Source organism: Ischnura elegans, chromosome X (assembly GCF_921293095.1).
Source record: "Ischnura elegans chromosome X, ioIscEleg1.1, whole genome shotgun sequence".
NCBI classification, from domain to species: domain Eukaryota; kingdom Metazoa; phylum Arthropoda; class Insecta; order Odonata; family Coenagrionidae; genus Ischnura; species Ischnura elegans.
Genome location: NC_060259.1, coordinates 17,774,479 through 17,793,668, shown reverse-complemented (window position 1 = coordinate 17,793,668; position 19,190 = coordinate 17,774,479). Strand labels below are relative to the sequence as shown.

The window sequence follows — 19,190 nt, the reverse complement described above, 5'->3', positions numbered from 1 at the left end:
GTCACCTCACTGGGCGGGAGGGGGAACCAGAAATACGACGTACGGAGATATTTCCCGGCATTCATACTTAAGCGTCGCGTTTTTGCGCGCTTGAAAATTTTCACTTTTCATTTAATCGCGAAAAATAGATGTTGTCATTTAAAAATCTAAAAGCGTGAAATACGTACTCCAGGAGTAATAATCTTTCGATTAAAGCAATAAAAAAATAATAGGAAACCACCCTATTGAGGCTCAGCCAGGCAGGTGGGGGTAAACATAATATGATGTGTCCTGGCGGACATTCTTCTTGAAGCACTGCCTACATCTCTTCTGTTTTCATCTTTTTTGTCTTTCATGTTTTTCATATAATCGGGGAAATGTCCTGATAAGCCCTTCATTTTGGATGATGGTCTCTTCAAAGGAGTCGAAGGTTGAGGAAGCACAGATATTGCCAAAAGAGATTCTATAATTTGAATTTGAAAGTTGATGAGAGGAATTTTCCAAAACTTTTCTTTTAATAAAAAATAACGATTCAGCAAGAGTAAGTTCAGTAGGTGGATTCCCAAATTTTAGTAGCATTTGATGGATTTCCTTTCAATGGGAAAGTCAGACATCATCTGATCCCAATGATCGATGCCACAATTTTAATTGCTGTATTCAACCACCGCCTGAGGCTTTCTTGGCATGCACCCTCATCTTTTCGTGGATTCAATCATTTTTTTGCAGTGAATTCAGCGCTGATCATCTGCTCTTCCCTCTTATCCTTCCACCTTAGGATACAGATTTCATCCTCAGAAAAGGCCTCCACCACCTCACCTTTCTTTAATTCCTGGCAGAGCACCACTAGAGGAATACCTTTCTTGCCTCTCCTCAGTGTCCCCGTCATGTTAGTTTTCCCATTTGGATGGAATCTAGAACTGGCTACACTGTTATAAACCTTATCCATATATAAGGATTGGCCTCAGTCAAAACGATCCTCTGTCATTTGTTTACCATCTTCTTCAAATGCCCTTTTCCAGGCACTTCTGAGTTGGAAGACGCTTGGCATTCGAGGACTTGCAGTGCCAAACCCTTTGCTTCCGTCAACATATACAACTTTATTGCGTACGTGTAGCGCTTTCCCCTCATATATTCACAACATCCCAGCCTAGCTCTCCATGGAACCATAGACTCTTCCCAACTCAGGTCACATGAGGGGGTCACTACTTTGTCCATTGTTTCCTTGAATGCATCTATAACGGGGCTAATTCTGAATAATCAATCTGTCAGAGGAGTGTTAGAGTCAGAGAACATAGATAGGTTCTCGTTGATTTGAAGGGCTTGGAGAATGGACATGAATTGATCACGTGACTTCTCTCTCCTGAAGCAATGCAAGTCATATAATTGATGAGCTTTTCAATAATGGGATACGCGGGAAGTTTTGATAATTCTTGTATGCCATGCCAAAAATAAGGCCAAAAAGTGGGGAAAGGGAAGTTGATCTCTTAGGCATTTCTTTTGCTGGGGAGGATGCCAAATAAAATGCTTGTAAGGATTTTGAATATTATGGAAAAAATCAAGTAATGAGTCTCTAATACAAATGTTAGTGAACGTAAGGATGGGGAAGTCTAGCTATTGTGCATGAAATGTAAATAGTGAAAAATAAATCGCAACGAGGAACCAGGACTTCACTGAAGTTATTCTTGACTCAGTTTAAAATGTTAAATTGTGACCCCATTTCAACACCTGTAGAGGTGAATTGAATCAATTTACAGAGAGGTGATCCAGAAAAACTTCCACTTGCACCTTAACAAATGTGAATTAGAATTTTGATGCATGCAATGGTTTGCACTAGACCTGACATTGCATTTACTGTGGGTAAATTAAGTAGATATAACAGCTGTTACACCATGGGACATTGGGAGATTGCAAAGAAGGTTTATCATTACCTGAAGGCAGCAATCCCAACAGAATGACCGCGAAATATTAAATTCATCGATCTGTGATCCTCCCCCATAAATGGCCAATTAGCGAAGGTTAGGGAATTACCTAGAGATTTAAAAAATTTTGGGTCTTTTATTTGATCAGTTTCACTTTTTTTTTTCACTGGGCCACACATACATATACAAAAAAACATTTTTCCAATCCACCTTAGCATGCAGGCATCACCATCCCTTTGGTCAGCAGAAACTTGGTCTGTCACTGCGGGCCCCCTTGCATTTCCTCCCAGGTCTTGCTGCCAGAAATGCCTCACAGCCCCTCAACAAAAACTATGTGTTGTGGGCATGGAACTTTAAAAGCTAATTACTCGACTCTTACACCACAAAATTTTGCACTTGCTCATTTGTCGCAGCATACCACCACTCCACCAAATTTGAATTAAATTGGAGGACGACATTTCAAGAATGTTCCTTCACAGTGCTCTATCCAATGAAAAATTTCATACCAGTTCCCAATTAACTTCAATTCTGAAATTGGTGAGGTCGGAACTGGAGTAGTAGAGGATGCATATGGGGGGCTGGCAACCCCCCCTTGCGGGGCTGCCCGCTTTGCTAACTATTGCAGAACCAAAATTGTAACTTTTTCACATCATAAGATGGCATGGTATTGTACACGTGTATTATCAGTTGAAATGAAAATTTTTCAACTTTGCATGTGACTTGATTATTTTTTTATTACAATAAAAGTAAAGGTAGACTCAAGCCCCTCCTTGAGTTTTTCCTGCATCCGCCAATGATATGGAGCAGGTGTGTAACTGACGTTCTGCAACTAATTGGGAACTTATGCTCCTTATATGGATCTTTTGGGCATAAAAACTGGCTTCATTTCATATTATCCTCATAATTACAACATTAGTTTGTCACTGATAACAACTGTTGCCCTAGAAAAAAAATCTCCTGATATTCAAATTGTAATGAGAATTCTTTTTATCGAGTAATATAACTAATAATATAATCTAATTAACAAATACAAAGACATCAGGTAATAAGCCATGGTGCAGGGGCATGAGAGAATTATTCTTCCACAGAGTACCTTAACCTCAAAGGAATCATTCATAATGAAACTACTCCTAAATATAAAACTACATTGAACAGCACATGAAACAATAAACAGGAGAAAGACTAATTAAATATGACATAGATACTGCAGAGATGACATTCCTACCTGGAATGAGCTTGCATTTAAAAAAATCAATGACATCATAGTGCCGAAAAAGCCTCTCATAATCTAATCTAGGCATGATAATATTTCCAAAGATTGCTAAGCCTTCGACAACATAATCTTCATTCTCAGATTTCTTGCAGCTTGCTAAGATGTTATTGATGTATTCCTAGAAAAAAACATTCAATCCTGTCAGTCCACAAGGCAATAAATATTCAGAGAAAAACACGTAAAATTACAACACACTAAAAAAATGATGTTTTTTATACATAATATGTCCTGTATCTAGCTAATTTTGTTTTTAATGATTGTGTAATCCAACACCTGCAAGTGTGCCGTAGAGCAGTGCCACAATCGCTGAAATCTAAATCCACATTTATTCATTCACTTGTTTGTTGCATTGTCTCCATTGCAAATCAATGTTTTGTGTGTGTGTGGCATCAATCTTGTTGGCCACAGATAAGACATATGTATGTATTATCCAAGTCTTAAATACACCAGTTAATACTTTTCAATAGTTTTCCCCAAGTCGTCATTTCCCCTGTCATACTCCCTAACAGATTATGGTTCCACGGATCAGACAAATGTGATTGTTCTCAACTAGTGTGATTTCCCTTTGTTTTTTATGCAATAAACGTAAGTGTGCATAATGGCGGAATCTGGCACCAGTTCTCTCTACAGCTTTCAAAAACTTAGGGAGAAAAAATTACATTGATTGGCGTGTTCAAATAAAGAACTAATTAACACACGATGATCTTTGGAAGTGTGTAATGTTTACGAGGAAGGTGATACATACAACACCAGAAGGCACCAAGCGGCGTAAATACAAGCGTGCCTTATGTAAAATTAATTTAACTGTGGAGAAGATTGTATTACCATATGTAATGGGAGCAGCAAAGGCCACAGAAGCATGGGATGCTCTTGAGACGGCATTTGAAGGCAAGAGTGACAACCAACATGGTTATAAATGCCCCTAGATGACGAATTTTTAGGTGCCTTGCTTTTGCAGGCTTTAGCCGCGAAAATTTTTAAATATATTTCTCGCTTCTTTGTGTACTCAAATGTACAAAGATTTTATTCGTCTTTCTTGAGATTTTAGCAAGACCTTTTTACCAACAAGACGGGTTGAGTAAGGCAGAGAAAGGTTGGGGCGAAGAGGTCCTCCCAGCAGGAGGGTATATTTGTCAACCTAGAACATTCTTCCATCAGTTTCTCATGCAGAGCAGGAGGAAAGAAAATAGGCACCTGTTTCTTCTTCCTTACCATCTGTAACCCATACTTCTAAGAAGTAATTTTTTTGTATTTCCCACCAATCCAGGAGTAAAACCTCATCTGCCGCACTCCCCCATATCACATTTACATGTCTCTCAGGAAACGTCCTCAGTGAGGGAATGGGGCTCCGTGGTAGGAAAAAAATACCAGCTCTTCTAACTAGACCTCCAAAGCGGCACTGGGTTCTCTGATACATCGCTTATTATCCCATATTCTTCACATTTCAAAACTCATCACTCTTTATTTTTAGAAACTGATGGATACAAGCTCCCAGAATATTTGTAAGATTTGCCTCGATCGTCAGAATCCTTTAAAAATCAAAAAAGTAACACTCGTCTCTTCTCACTTCACCAACACCTGTTCCATAATTCACGCTTAAGAACTTAGCCTTCTACACAACAAAGATATAACATATCGATGCAGTGAAGCAAAAATATATCACATGGGCATATACGACTTTCATGCGGTCCTCATTTTTAGTATTAGGATCATAAAAAATAAAACAATGTAAACATTAAAAAGTGGAGTTTGTCAAGCACTGCATATCAGAAAAAATATTTGAAACAACCATTTCACACAAAATTAAAACTTTCATTATAAAAGAACAGACAAATGGAACAGAAATATAGAGCACTATGGCAACAAATGGAAAAGAATGCAGCATTCAAGATACATATTTTACTGTAGCTTCCACAATAATGGGTAAAATCTAGAAAAACACCGTAATAAATGAAGACAGCAAATATCACTACCATTCTCAATCAGAAAACATGTCAATAAAGACAAGATATTAACAAAAAAAATGTACTGCCACTGTTGCGCCGTAAATCAATATGAGGGTTAAAATCGTCCACTGATGGCCCCAATCTAACCACAGCAAATGTATGTACTAGTGAAATTGCAAATGCATATTCTAAAAATTCTAATTACAGGGAATTGTGGCACAAAATTGTGTTTGACACCTTAATCATATAGGGATGGATCTGCTACAGATTAGGTAACAGACTTGGTTACTGGTATAAATTTTTCAGGAGAAAGGTAACTCTGTGTTCCATGTGTAGAAGGCAAGTGTGCAGCAGCTTTCAAGCCCACAAAACTTGGAGCTAAGAATTAACTGGACCTGCTGCACACTGATTTGTGTGGACCAATGCCAGTGGAATCTTGGGGAAGAGCCAGATATTTTCTCACTATCACAGATGAGTATACAAAGAAAGTGTTTATTTTCTTTCTCAATGGAAGAGTGAAGTGAGGGAAATCTTTGAACATTTCATTATTCAGGTAGAAGTTGAATGTGAGGAAGGTGAAGGTTGTACGCTCTGATAATGGTGGAGAATATTGTAACCAAGCTCTTGATAGGTTTTTAAACAAGGTGATATTAAACATCAGCTGACCATCAGACACGCCAGAGCAGAATGGTGTGGCTCAGCGAATGAACAGAACACTGAATGAGCAAGCACTCTCCACGATGCAGACAATCTTGTCAATAGGTCTCTTGCGCAAATACCAGAGAAAATGTAAAAACTTAAAAGATGTTAGGATTTGGGTACATCAGCAGAGAGAGAATTAAGAACGAGTGGTTGATCCAGCAACATTGAGCACATGACTTCTTTATTGCACACAACCAAAAGACAACCGAAAATACATACAGGTTTCACTGTGCAGTAAAAGACTCCCAAACACACACATCTTCAAATCACAATACACAGTAAACAGATTGCACATTCCATTACAATACTCCTCCTCAAGCTAATTCCTGTATCAGACCTAACTCGGAAACAAAATTGCTTAACTTAATTATGAAAAGTCGTTTTGTCTGAAATGGCCTCAATTTAGCCTCTGCCTGCATTTCACGCCGTAGACGGCACACTTTTGGACCGGATTGAAATGGGCACCACGGTGACCACTGCGGCCGTCGACGGCGCAGCGCCGTCAACAGCGTGATTTGCCTCGTTTGAAGAAATCCATGGAGGCCTATTGTTATTTGAAAGCACAAAACGTAGGGGAGAATTTGGGAAGGGAAGGAAGGAACAGAAAGGATTGGAGGAGAGGGGGTGCTAATTATTAGCGGACCTAACTGCTAATAATTAGCGGATCGTTGGATAATCGGCACCCCACTGAGCTTCAATGCAAAAAAAATCATTTCAACAAACCCCTAGTTCAAGTTTCTTTGTATCCAGTTGTGTTTAGTTATGCATGCATCTTTCACTGCCCTTCTTGACTGATTGGCAACAGCTACCCAGTGAGAAATGGGTGGTGGAATCCACGTGGAACCCACATGGAATCCACGTTGACTCGTGGATATATGGTGGTGGTGGATATTGAGTGGTTGGACCCACGTGGAATCCACATTGATTTCAAGTGGATTTGTGGTAATCAGCATAAAATGTTGAACAGAATTTCTAATTTGTGGAACTTAACTCTCTGGTGATATTGCGTCATTTATCATCCTGAAACCACGCTAGTTATGTGAAAATGTGTCGCACATTCTATTTTTATATAATTCGTGGAAAGGCAGCCATGAGAGCACATGAAAAATCGTAGACACATATGTAGAAGGTTTAGATATAGAGTGGTTGAGGTTTTAATGGTTTTAGGACAGCACCTACTGCTGTTTTAATTTTTCCACCAAATTTCCACGTGGGTTCCACGTTGATTCCACGACCAAAAACACGTGGTATCCACGTTACATCTCCACGTGGGTTCCACGTGGTTTCCACCACCCATTTCTCACTGGGTATAATCAATACTAAGTGGTTTTCTTGAATCTAGCTGCTACCTACCTTCCCTTGGCACCAGGGTGTGGGGTATCAAAAGGAAGCCCACGACACGAAAAATTTTGGCCAAAATGTAAGTTATACATTTCTCATGGTTTTACCGTAGCTACTCTGCACTCGGTTTGAAAACACAGTCATGAGTGGTCGTGATTCGCAATAGGACTGTTTTTTATCACAGTTACAGTGGTAAATATCAAACGAAGGAAAAGAATTTTAAAATGCCGAAAACCTAATGTTACCGTTCATACCAGAGCAAGTAAATTCAGCTCACAAGGATTTTATGGGTAATACAAAGTATTATATACTGCAACACTTCATTTGGGCCAAAATACAATCCGTGAACGGTTCCATAATAGTTCACAAACACTTCAACAAAAGGTTCTGAACACCTTATTAAACTTTACTTTAACAGGTACAAAATGCTCCATGAACAGCTGGGAAATGCCGACTGAACAGCTTATTGGAACAGTTCGTCACGGTGCAATGGGCCAAAATACAGTCTGTGAACGGTTCCCGAACAGGAAAGCTATATCTATATTCTCTAAAATACACTTCCCCACTTCAAAAGATTTTAACTATTGGCATTATGGCTGTAACTTATTATAATACCTAGGTATGGAAGCAGACAACGCTGAAATGCAAACCCTCAATTTAATTAATACTCATGTTTGAGAACATCATCAAGCTACATGTAATGCCAAAAAATGTTAAGATCACATGAACTTGTGAACTAGTAGCCAAAATTGCTATGATTAAGATCACTTTTGCCGTATATTAGTTCATACATACTGAATTAATGTATACAAATACACAGGGAACTTGCCCTCCAGATAAGGTAGCGCCTCTACCAACCTACACAGGAAATTATTACTTCATTAATTGACCATGCCTGGGCGAAGAGTTTCCAGACCTTCTCATTTCCTAAGATCATTGCTACGATGCTGGAACATTTCTGAAACTTTATAGTAACATCACTGTGACTACCTCAGCTCAGCAGGCAACTACGAATTTTATTTGAAATATATATATTAGTCGTCGCTACTAATTTTATCACCTCAGCAGAAAATATAGGAATCTCATTAGTAAAACTATGACTTGTATTTGAATTTTAAATTTTAAGCATCAATTCAAATTTTTATAATCTCAGCAGTATAACTACGAATTGTATTTGAATGTTAATTTCTAGGCGTCATTTTGCATTTTTATCATTTTTGCAATTTAGTCATCTCAACATTTAAACGGAGAAAAAATTTGAATTTTGAATTCTAAGCGTAATTTTGGAATTTTATCATCTCAGCAGGAAAACTACGAATTTCATTTGATTTTCAAATTGTAGGCCTCATTTCTTATTTTATCATCTCAACAGTAAATAACTACGAGTTGTATTTGAATTTTTTATTCTATGCGACATTTCGCATATTTGTCATCTCAGCAGTATACATACGAATAATTTTTGAATTTTTTATTCTAGCCTTCTATTTGCATTTTTATCAGCTACGCAGTAAAAACTACGAATAGTTTTTAATTTAAAATTCTTAGCAACATTTTGCAATTTTATCATATATGGAGTAAATAAAACTACGACTAGTATTTGAATTGAAAAATTGTAGGCGTCATTTCGCATTTATATCATCTCAGCAGTAAAACTATGATTTCTTTTTTTTTACAAAATATCGACGTCACTTCGCATTTAATCTGTAATTTTAAGTTAGAAGTGGCTTCGGGATGTTGATCCATCAACATCCCGAACTATTCAGTACTGAAGTACTATAGTACTATTCAGTACTAAAAATGGTGATTCAAAATATTGTAGCAGCAATTCTTTTGAAAATTCTTGCATTTTAGTTGTATTTTTGTATTATTTCATTCGGTAAACGTGTGGTTAAAGGAGAAACTAGGAATAAGCTGCCAAGTTTATAGGATCGAATATTGCTTCTTAGCTTGCCCTATGGTGTATTACACGTCGGCTTTCATCATTTCAAATTATCTTATGCTATAGTTTAAAACAATAAAAATATCAGGCATACAAATATTTACTATATTTACGAGCCTATAGTAATTTGATTTCTCATGCAGAAATACCAAAAATTGGAAATGATTTGACCTAATAAGTTACATGGTATTTTATTATTTATTAATTTTAGGTGTGTGAGCTTCACATCGCACCTTGTGATATCAGAAAATAATCTGTGGCCTTGGACGAGAAGACGAGGAGAAAATTCTTGCTGAATTGAAGGTGCCCAGATTGGAGGAAGGTACCATTGCTTCACTGTTACCTGTCGCCAAGAAGACAGACATTGTGGCAGAAGTGACATATTTGTGGATGTGTATTTGATTTGTGCAAGTTGGTGCAGTGATAGTGGACGTTCATCGGAGAAAGTATTGACGATAGTTTGTATGTATCGACCAGTCCTCTTTTAAATAATTTTCTATTCGAAAGAGAATAAGAGTAATTGTTTCGCTAAATTAGATGTGGGATAGAAGAGAAAATTGGAAATATTATTGTGGTTGACAATAGAAAATACATAATATATGTATTGTATTTCTGTGGTTTTTTTCTTTCCTGCCTCTTTAAAATTTCTTGCGTTGGTGACTTCATGCAAAGTAAGTATAAAATCGGAGGTGTGATCTAAGAGATAACATGTTTTATTTTACAAGTGTTTATGCTGGTGATTTGGCAGGACTTTCATATTTTTAATAGGTTGATACATTTACTGCAGTGACCTAGGGACTTTTACTCATCCCAAATAATTTTTCAAATACTTTAGCGCCTGATATGGGTAAGTTTTAGTAGCTGAGACTGAACTATACGTTAATTTTTGCTTGCATTTTGATGAATTCGATCATACTAATAGCAGATGTGTCAGCAATCCTGTTTCATCGGCAATTTTTATTTAAAAATTTTATTTCGTCAGGCTTTAGGGTAAGCTTTTTAATGCTCGTAGGCTATGTGATGTCTTATTTAGTGTCAAAATTAATAAGAATTTACTCTCATTAACATCTCAAGGTTTCCAAGTAAGTACAAGCCACTTAACAATGCTGGGGGTGCGTGAATTAGCCATGAGAATCTCATTTTTCGCAGTTATTTAAGTGGCCGAGTAAGTTTTGTAAGTTCTCAATGGGTAAATAATACTATATCATGAATTCTAATTACCATGAAAAACTCACAACCGACAAAAACTTTGTCGGTCGTGAGTCTTTCATGGTAATTAGAATTTATGATATGGTGTTACTTACCTATTGAGAACTTACAATTCATAATGATTCGTATCAAGGTTCTCGCTACGGTCGGTAGCTATCGATTGTGTTGCGTTCGATACATTTTTCGATCGTGCGAGTTACGATATATCTAATTTCGACCTAATCGATTGAGATTAGCCTGAGTGCCGTGTTCCTGCGCGCTTCGTATCCAATCGTACGTGCTTAGTAGCGGACATTCACATGCTGCGTACGCGCTTCGTCAACAGGCCGCGAACGGAAAATATCCATTGACGAAAATGACGGAGCGGCATAGTATCCCCTTAGTCAATGGGTACTATGTACATACGAATTAGATACTGAGGGTTCTGTGCCGTCTGGGATGTGTCATTTCGCATTTATATCTTCTCAGCAGTATAACTACTATTTGTATTTGAATTATAAATTCTAGGCGTCATTTTGCATTTTTATCATCTGAACAGTTAAACTACGAATTGTATTTGATTACTGAATTCTAGGCATCATTTCGCATTATTATTATTATCTCAGCAGTAAAACTAGCAGTTGTGTTTGAATTTTAATTTCTTGGCGTCATTTGGCATTTTTATCATCTCATCAGTAAAACTAGGAATTGTATTTGAATCTTAAATATTTGGAGTCTTATCCAATTTTTATCATCTCAGCAGTAAAACTTCGAATTTTATTTGAATTTCATAATGCAGGGGTCATTCATTATTTTTATTATCTCAGATGTAAAACTACGAATTGTATTAGAATTTTTAATGATTATGATTGATATATGCCCAAAATCTGTAACCTTAAATCTAGATACAAGGTTACTGACTTCGAATATATAACAAAGAACTCAAGTAAAAATTTTTCCCTTGAAACCGAGCTGATTCTGGGATGAAACTCCACTGAATGTGTGGAAACTGCCTTGAAACAACCTTGTAACTGCACTGCACTGCCTTGTCCTCAACAAGAAAAAGGGCACTCAACTGAAACTCTGATGCCATTCTCCCTCGTCCATTGCATTTGAACTGCTTCTCCCTTGCTGCATGTGTGCCCCACTGTTACTGAACTGGACAATAGCCACAGGCCAGGCCGAATTTATGGCTCCACTGCATCTCTCTTGCCGAATGTCTTTACTGCCCTACCACAGAGATGCTGCAGCATTTGGGTATCCCCTCTCCCTCAGAATTTGAACTGCCTCTCCCTTGCTGCACATGACCTCTACTGACTCTGAACTGGACGTTAGGCTCATAGGCCAGGCCAACTTAATAACTCCACTGAATCTCTCTTGCCGAATGCCTTAACTGCCCTGCCACAGAGCTGCTGCAGCATTTGGGTATCCCCTCTCCCTCATGAATTCGAACTGCTACTCCCTTGCTGCACGTGTGCTACCCTTCGTAAGTTTTACCAACGTGTGGAACCCATCTACCGGACATATAAGCGACCCCTATTTTCAGCGGCGATGTATTTTTTAAATTTAGCTTTTGGCAACATGTATATCTTTTCTCGCGCGTAAAGCTGTCGGTTGCCGTTATTTCTCTCAAGTTGCTAGGAGCGAAAGACGAGTGGTGACCGTGGGTTTTGGCATGAAAAGATTGATGGCATAATTATTTTCCAGGTACTTCGACGGTTGTTAACGGCAAGAATTAATCGAAATTAAGGTGAAGGGTAGAACGAGGTTGGTGGTGGTGACTGCAGTCAAAATTGAAGGTAAGCGTTTTAACTTCTCTGATGGTATGTTTATTCCTTCCATGTTTAGCCATGAGAACGTTGACATTGAATTCGTGTTTTAATCCAGGCAGGTTTAAGGATTTCGAGGTCCTTTTTCGGGGTTCATGCCACTGTAGCAGAGCGCTGTCTGCTGCTCAGGACATGGACTCTTGGGGAAAACCCAGGAGGTGGGGGCGTGAAGCCCTCAACGGTAGAAGGGCTTTTGGGCCCGTTGTAAAAGAGAGAGAATAAAGAGTTGTGTTTTGAACCTCGAAGTGAGCGAACGTTATTTTGAATATCCTTCTCCTGCGAACCGGCGCTACATTGGCGCAGTCGGTAGGATTGTGTTCTCGATCCTGAGATTTTGCGTGCGGTTCGGCGGCGGCAGCCATGGCGGGTATGGTGATGCCGGAGAAGTTTAGTGGTGCGGAGGAGTGGGAAGACTGGGTCTTCCAATTTGAGACAGTGGCGGAAATAAATAAATGGCCTGAGGAGCAGAAGACGCTCTACCTGAGACTCTGCCTCACAGGAAACGCTCTCTCGGCGTTTCGTGATCTGCCGGAGGAAAACAGAGGGAGCTATGAAAAGGCGCGGGAGGCGTTGGGGCGGCGCTTCAACCCAAGGGAAGCGAGCGAGAAGGAAAAGGCGCGATTCGTCCAAAGGGCGCGCAACCCCGGAGAAGACATCGCTGCCTTTGCCACGGACCTCGGGCGCCTTGCTCGGCGCGCATACCCTTCCTGGCCCGAGGATGCGAGAAAGGCCGTAGTGCGCGACCGCTTCCTCGATGGGCTCGACGGGAACATTCGGGTGTGGGTGAAGCAGGCGAGACTTGCTAGCCTCGAGGAAGCAATCGGTGTTGCAATCGAGATGGAGGCAATCCATTTCGCCGAGTCATCCACCAGGGTAGTGAATGCGTTGGCGCCGGCGACGCCCGTCAGGTCACAGGATATCGGTGTGGATAGTCGAGGATGTGGTCGCGAGGACAGAGTGGAGGCCGCGTTGACACAGAACTCAGAGACAATGAGAGAGGTGTTGCAATTTCTACGAGGGATGGTTATGTCGAGTGGTGAGGACCACGGCCCCGCTCCCGCTCCGGAGAGGCGGCGCCCTAATTCCAGTGTGAGGCGCAGAGATCGGCCGCGCTGTTGGATGTGCGGCGAGGAGGGCCATCTGAGGGCCGAATGCCCACGGCTTTCCTTCTCGGGAAACGACGGAAGGCCGAGGAGATGGTAACCTTCTCGGCCGCAGACGAAAAAGGAACCCGAGACACTACTTCACCGCTCGAGGGCGTCGGAGGACGCGGAGCAAAGGAAATTTGGACAATTTTGTCCGAGTCAGTGCCCCTGGTGCACGGATCCGTTTCGAAGATCCCCGTCGAGATACTAATAGACACGGGAGCGGCAGTGTCATTGATATCGGAAGAAATGTGGAGCCGCACCGAAAATTCCGGGAAAATCATAACAGACAATGTGACACTAATAACGGCGAATGGGGAGCCATTACGGGTGCTTGGGAAGGGTGAAGTGATACTTCAGATCGGAGGGGAAGAGTTCTCTCATGATGTGCTCATCGCCCCGCGCCTATCGAAGGGATGCCTCCTGGGTGCCGATTTTCTGCGAGCACATCAGTGTGACGTGGCTTTTTCCCGGAATTGCATTCTTCTCCGCGGAAAAGCGGTGCCTTTTCTTACAAGTGAGGGAAAGTGCGAGTGGGGCTGCGCAGTGACGTTGAAGGAGAACGTTGTTCTTCCTCCTCACCACGAAGTGGTAGTGGAGTGTTGGGTGAGCTCGGACCCGGGGTTCAAAGAAAAAGTGGGGATAATCGAGCCAAACCCAAAACTTTTAGAGCGTTATGGCGTTTTCGGTGCGCGGATTTTGCATAACGTGAAGGATACCGTGAATATGCTTTTCCTGAATCCCTTGGGAGAGACAGTGACTCTATACAAAGACACGAAAGTGGGCGTATTGCACGAGTGTTGTGGAGAACAAGTGGAAACATGTCAAAAGCCCGTTTTTAGTCTGGAGAACGCGCATCTTCCCCCAGCATCTTCCCTCTTTGACTTAAACTGTGCCGATATTAGTGAAGCGGAAATAGAGGAACTCAAAACAGTGTTGAATGAGTTTTCAGATGTGTGCTCTCGAGGACCCTACGACTTAGGGCGTACAAACATTCTTAAGCACACAATAGAGACTAGTGATGTGTCCCCGATTCGGCAACCTCCCAGGCGATTGCCAATCCACAGACGCGGAGAAGTGCGACGAATCGTAGAGGAAATGATGAGGGATGATACAATCGAAGAATCATCATCTCCTTGGAGTTCACCGATCGTTCTTGTGAAAAAGAAAGACGGATCGACGCGATTTTGCGTTGATTATAGGCGTATGAATTCCGTGACTCACAAAGATGCTTATCCCCTCCCCCGCATGGACGACATTCTCGATTCGCTCGCCGGCGCAACAGCTTTCTCCACAATAGATATGGCGTCAGGATACTGGCAGTGCGAGGTCGCGGAAGTTGATCGAGAAAAGACAGCCTTTACCACTGGTGACGGTCTATATCAGTTTAAAGTGCTGCCCTTCGGATTGTGCAACGGACCCAGTACATTCCAAAGACTAATGGACCTAGTGCTCGCGGGTGCACAGTGGAGGTCTTGTTTGGTGTACTTGGATGACGTCATAATTTTCGGAAGGGATTTTAGGGAGCACGTAGAAAGGCTAACAGATGTGTTGATACGCCTAAGGAAGGCGGGACTGAAAATTAAGCCTGAGAAGTGCCAAATCATGAAACCATCTGTGAAATTTTTAGGCTATATAGTCTCCAAAAATGGTGTTGCGACGGATCCTGATAAAATTGCCGCGATCACACAATGGCGATCTCCAGCATCCCTTGAGGAGCTTAGGGCGTTCCTAGGAACTGTGTCTTACTACAGGCGGTTCATTAGAGACTTTTCACAGATAGCCTGCCCCCTTCACAGGTTGACCGAAAAGCATGCCTTATTTAAATGGAGTGCAGAATGTGAAGACGCCTTTCAGACTCTTAAGCGAAAGCTAACGTGTTCACCTATATTGGCCTTCCCGCGGATGGACTGCGAATTTACGCTCGACTGTGACGCTAGCGGGATGGGTATCGGGGCCGTACTCAGCCAGAGACAGGAAGGCGAGGAAAGGGTTGTGGCCTATTATAGTTGGACGCTCTCACGCGCCGAAAAACAATATTGTGTGACGAGGCGTGAACTTTTGGCGGTAGTCAATTCTACCCGCCATTTTCGCCAATATTTATTAGGCAAACGGTTTGTGGTGCGCACCGATCATAATTCCCTACAGTGGTTGAGATCGTTTCGAGAACCGGAAGGACAAGTTGCTCGCTGGCTTGAGCAATTGTCGGAGTATGACTTTTTAGTGGTGCATCGGCCGGGAAACAAACATGGAAATGCCGACGGTTTATCCCGGTCTGTTTGTAAACAGTGCGCTCGGGGAGAGGGGGAGCTGATTTCAGCGGAAATCGACGCCGTCTTAGAGGCTCCCAGTGAAAGCGTGAGGGACAGGCAAAGCAAAGACCCCGTGCTGAGAAGGGTAATGGAAGCACTCGAAGCAGGAATTCGGCCGTCCGAGGGAGAGAGGAGGGGTGACTGCCCGAAGGCGAAGGCTTTGTGGACACAATGGGATAGGCTAGTGTTTAAGGATGGGGCTCTCTTTCGAAGGTGGGAAGAAGAAGGAAGAGACGCCTTCCGTCTCCAGATAATAGTGCCTGCTGAGGCTAGGGACGAAATTCTTCGGGCTTTGCACGATTCGCCCATCGGAGGCCATTTAGGGTATGAGAAAACTTTAGGTAAAGTGAGAGAGCGCTACTATTGGCCCGGATACACAAAAGACGTGGAAATTTGGTGCCGCACGTGTGAAGATTGTTCGCGTCGGAAATCCCCGCCTCACCCGCAACGAGCACCACTGGGTCATTGCCCGACGGGAGGACCGATGGAAAGAATTTCCATGGACATTTTAGGACCACTTCCTCAAACAAAGACAGGAAATTAATATATATATTGGTGGTCGCTGACGAGTTCACCAAGTGGACCGAAGCGTATGCCATGCATAACCAAGAGGCGGAAACAGTGGCGCATCATGTTAAGGGCTTCGTGTGCAGGTGGGGAGTGCCACGGGAAATCCACACTGATCAAGGGTGCCAATTCGAATCCCGCCTCTTCCAAGAGATGTGTAAAGTGATTGGGGCGGTAAAAACAAGAACATCACCCTACCACCCGCAGTCGGACGGCCAAGTCGAGCGGTTCAATAGAACATTATTAGCTATGTTGAGCCAGTGGACGGATATGGAATCCGAATGGGATGAGCATTTGGATTCCGTCATGCTAGCCTATCGGTCGGCCAAACACGGCAGCACAGGATTTACACCTTATTTTCTTATGTTTGGGAGAGAAGTGCGCCTCCCCATTGAGTTAGAGTGGGGGATCCCTGATGTGCAGAGGGGGGTGGCGCAGCCCAAAGAAGGCGAATTTGTGAGACGGTTGCGAGAGAGCCTCGAGAAAGCCCATGCTCTCACACGGCAGAGGCTTGGGTCAGCCCACCTCCGGCAAAAAGAACAATACGACCGCCGGTGTCACGGTGCACCCTTTGAAGAAGGGGAAAGGGTATGGCTCCACGATCCCGCTACGGCAAGAGGGAAGTGTCGTAAATTCCATCGCCCCTGGACGGGCCCCTTCCAAATCATACGGAAATTGTCCGAGGTCACGTACCGGGTGAAGAAGGTGGATAATCCTCGCCGCCGCTTAGTGGTACACTTCAACCGACTCAAAAGGTGGGAGGAAAGACCGGGAGGAGACATGGAAAAGGAATGTCAGAATACGGACGGAGTGGAAGAAACAAAAGCTGGGCCAAGAGAGACCGAGACAGCGAGGGAAAAAACTGTCGTCCGGGGAGGGGGTGGATGGAAGTTTTTCTCCATTCCACCAACACATGAGGGCCAAGCGACTCCGGCAGCGAGAGAGGAGCCACCAGCTGAAGCGGTTATTGAGCCGACCATGCGATATCCCAGACGGGTTACAAGAGAACCACAAAGGTTTCAAGCCGGACTCTGAGGAAGGACTAATTCCGGGGGGGTGGTCTCTTTTCTTTTCGTTTCAGAGGTAAGGAGATAAAGGCGCCAACTTTCCGAGATCCGAGGACAGCGAAGGTTCCAGCTATGCCGACCGTCGCGAGGGCGCGACGCCTTTGAAAGGAGAGGGCAGTGTAGCAGAGCGCTGTCTGCTGCTCAGGACATGGACTCTTGGGGAAAACCCAGGAGGTGGGGGCGTGAAGCCCTCAACGGTAGAAGGGCTTTTGGGCCCGTTGTAAAAGAGAGAGAATAAAGAGTTGTGTTTTGAACCTCGAAGTGAGCGAACGTTATTTTGAATATCCTTCTCCTGCGAACCGGCGCTACACTACCAATAACGAATTCTTCTTAAGCCTTGGTGACTGCCGTCCACTTTTCCTGCCTCATGGATACCCCGGATGAGGAGGAGAATACACCGACCGGTCATCAATGCCGCGGATGCCGCGCCTTCCGATTGTCATCCTGTGGAGTCCCTAACCCCCTAACGGACTCGGTGAGCTCAAGCGGGCTTTCGAAGAAATAAGGAATGCGGGTGGGTATCGCTATATTGCAATGTAAATTTACTGCTTATACTTATTAGTTACTGCTGATAGTTTTAGAAGCTTGCGTGATTTTCGTTTGGAATTCATACATAGCCTAAGTAACGAGTCATCGCTTCGTTTTTCAATTGAACTATGATGCAAAGCGCATGCTTCCTCAGTGATAATTTAAGTTTTGCTGTCTATATTTTGAATGCTTCACATTAATGCACCATATAACTAATAAGCCAAGAGTTTTTTTAATGTGCAATTTAGCTAATTTGATTTTGATTAAAGTCGTTTGTGACTCTCATCAGTCATGTTTCTTTTCTATTGCAGGAGCATCTAACTTCCGGGACATTTAGAAAATTTTTGTATGCGCTTTTAACAGTTATTAATTTATTGATGTATTTTCATGTTCTAATAAATTGTTTCTTGAAAAATGTTATGGTCATTGCAGTAATAACTATTGTTGATCGCAATCACCAGTCCACCTTTTATCATGCATGCAAAATTGTAGGAGAAACCTGTTATGTGATCATCCACTGTTGGCTGGGTTGCGCAATTTGTTAATTTACTCTGCTTCATATGATTTGACAAGGGAATTTTAATGGATTGGGTAGAGGAATTGTATTCAGCCAAACAAAGGAGTTTCAGTCTAGCTAGCCAATGGAGTTTCAGTCCAGCTGGCCAAGGGAGTTTCAGTCTAGTCTGTAGCCAAGGGAGTTTCAGTGTAGCTAGCCAAGGGAGTTTCAGTTTAGTCGGCCAAGGGAGTTTAATTGGAGTAGCTGGAGTACTTAATTGTACTGCTACTGCACTGCCATCCCTCTGCCAAACTCCACTGGTTTTGTTTCTATTTCAATGCAGTTTCAGCATAGAAGCAAGGCAGTGAGTTTCAAGGTAGTTTCAGTCAAGTTTCAAGGGAGAAATTTTTACTTGAGAAAGGACGTAGCCATGACCTTTCTACATGCATTTGAAAGAACCATGCATCCAAGTGCCAACAGTACAATAAATATTATCATGTACATAGTCAAAATAACTTACCCAAAAAAAGTTATGGAGTGGTTCATGGTGGGATATGTTCCGGACAATTTTCATCACTAGAGGGTTTTGATCGTCTTTTGCAATCCAAAATAAGTCAACAAATCCCTGATCCTTTCCAATTTTGGACTTAAACACTCCATCAACATATAAATCTGGTTCATCAGCCTTTGTTGCGCTTAGATCAGGGTCACCCTCCCGGTAGTTAAAAGACAACATTTTCCGTGCATTCTGTTCATTTAAGGCCAAATTGACTAACAAAGCAACTGCCAGAGGAAAGGCTTCCCCTCTTTCAGCACGATGCATCACCTGCCTCATTGCCTGTAAACCAAAATCATAACTATTACAAAACAAAAAAGAACATAGATATTAAGATTCTACCTACTGAAAATTCAGGAAAAAAAAGCTGCTCCAAAGATTGAGGTTTCAGATACCGACTCTT

At 42.2% G+C, this 19,190-nt stretch overlaps 1 protein-coding gene across 1 annotated transcript in view; it reads right to left on the bottom strand.

The window, feature by feature from the left end:
• LOC124171679 (kinesin-associated protein 3-like) overlaps positions 1–19,190 on the bottom strand; it is an 80,866-nt gene that overhangs the window by 20,267 nt on the left and 41,409 nt on the right. The window contains exons 9-10 of the mRNA XM_046550912.1: positions 18,752–19,069; positions 3,124–3,289 (exon numbers count right to left, since the gene is read on the bottom strand). Of these exons, the coding sequence (XP_046406868.1) occupies positions 3,124–3,289; positions 18,752–19,069 (484 nt within the window). The remainder of the gene's footprint in view (positions 1–3,123; positions 3,290–18,751; positions 19,070–19,190) is intronic.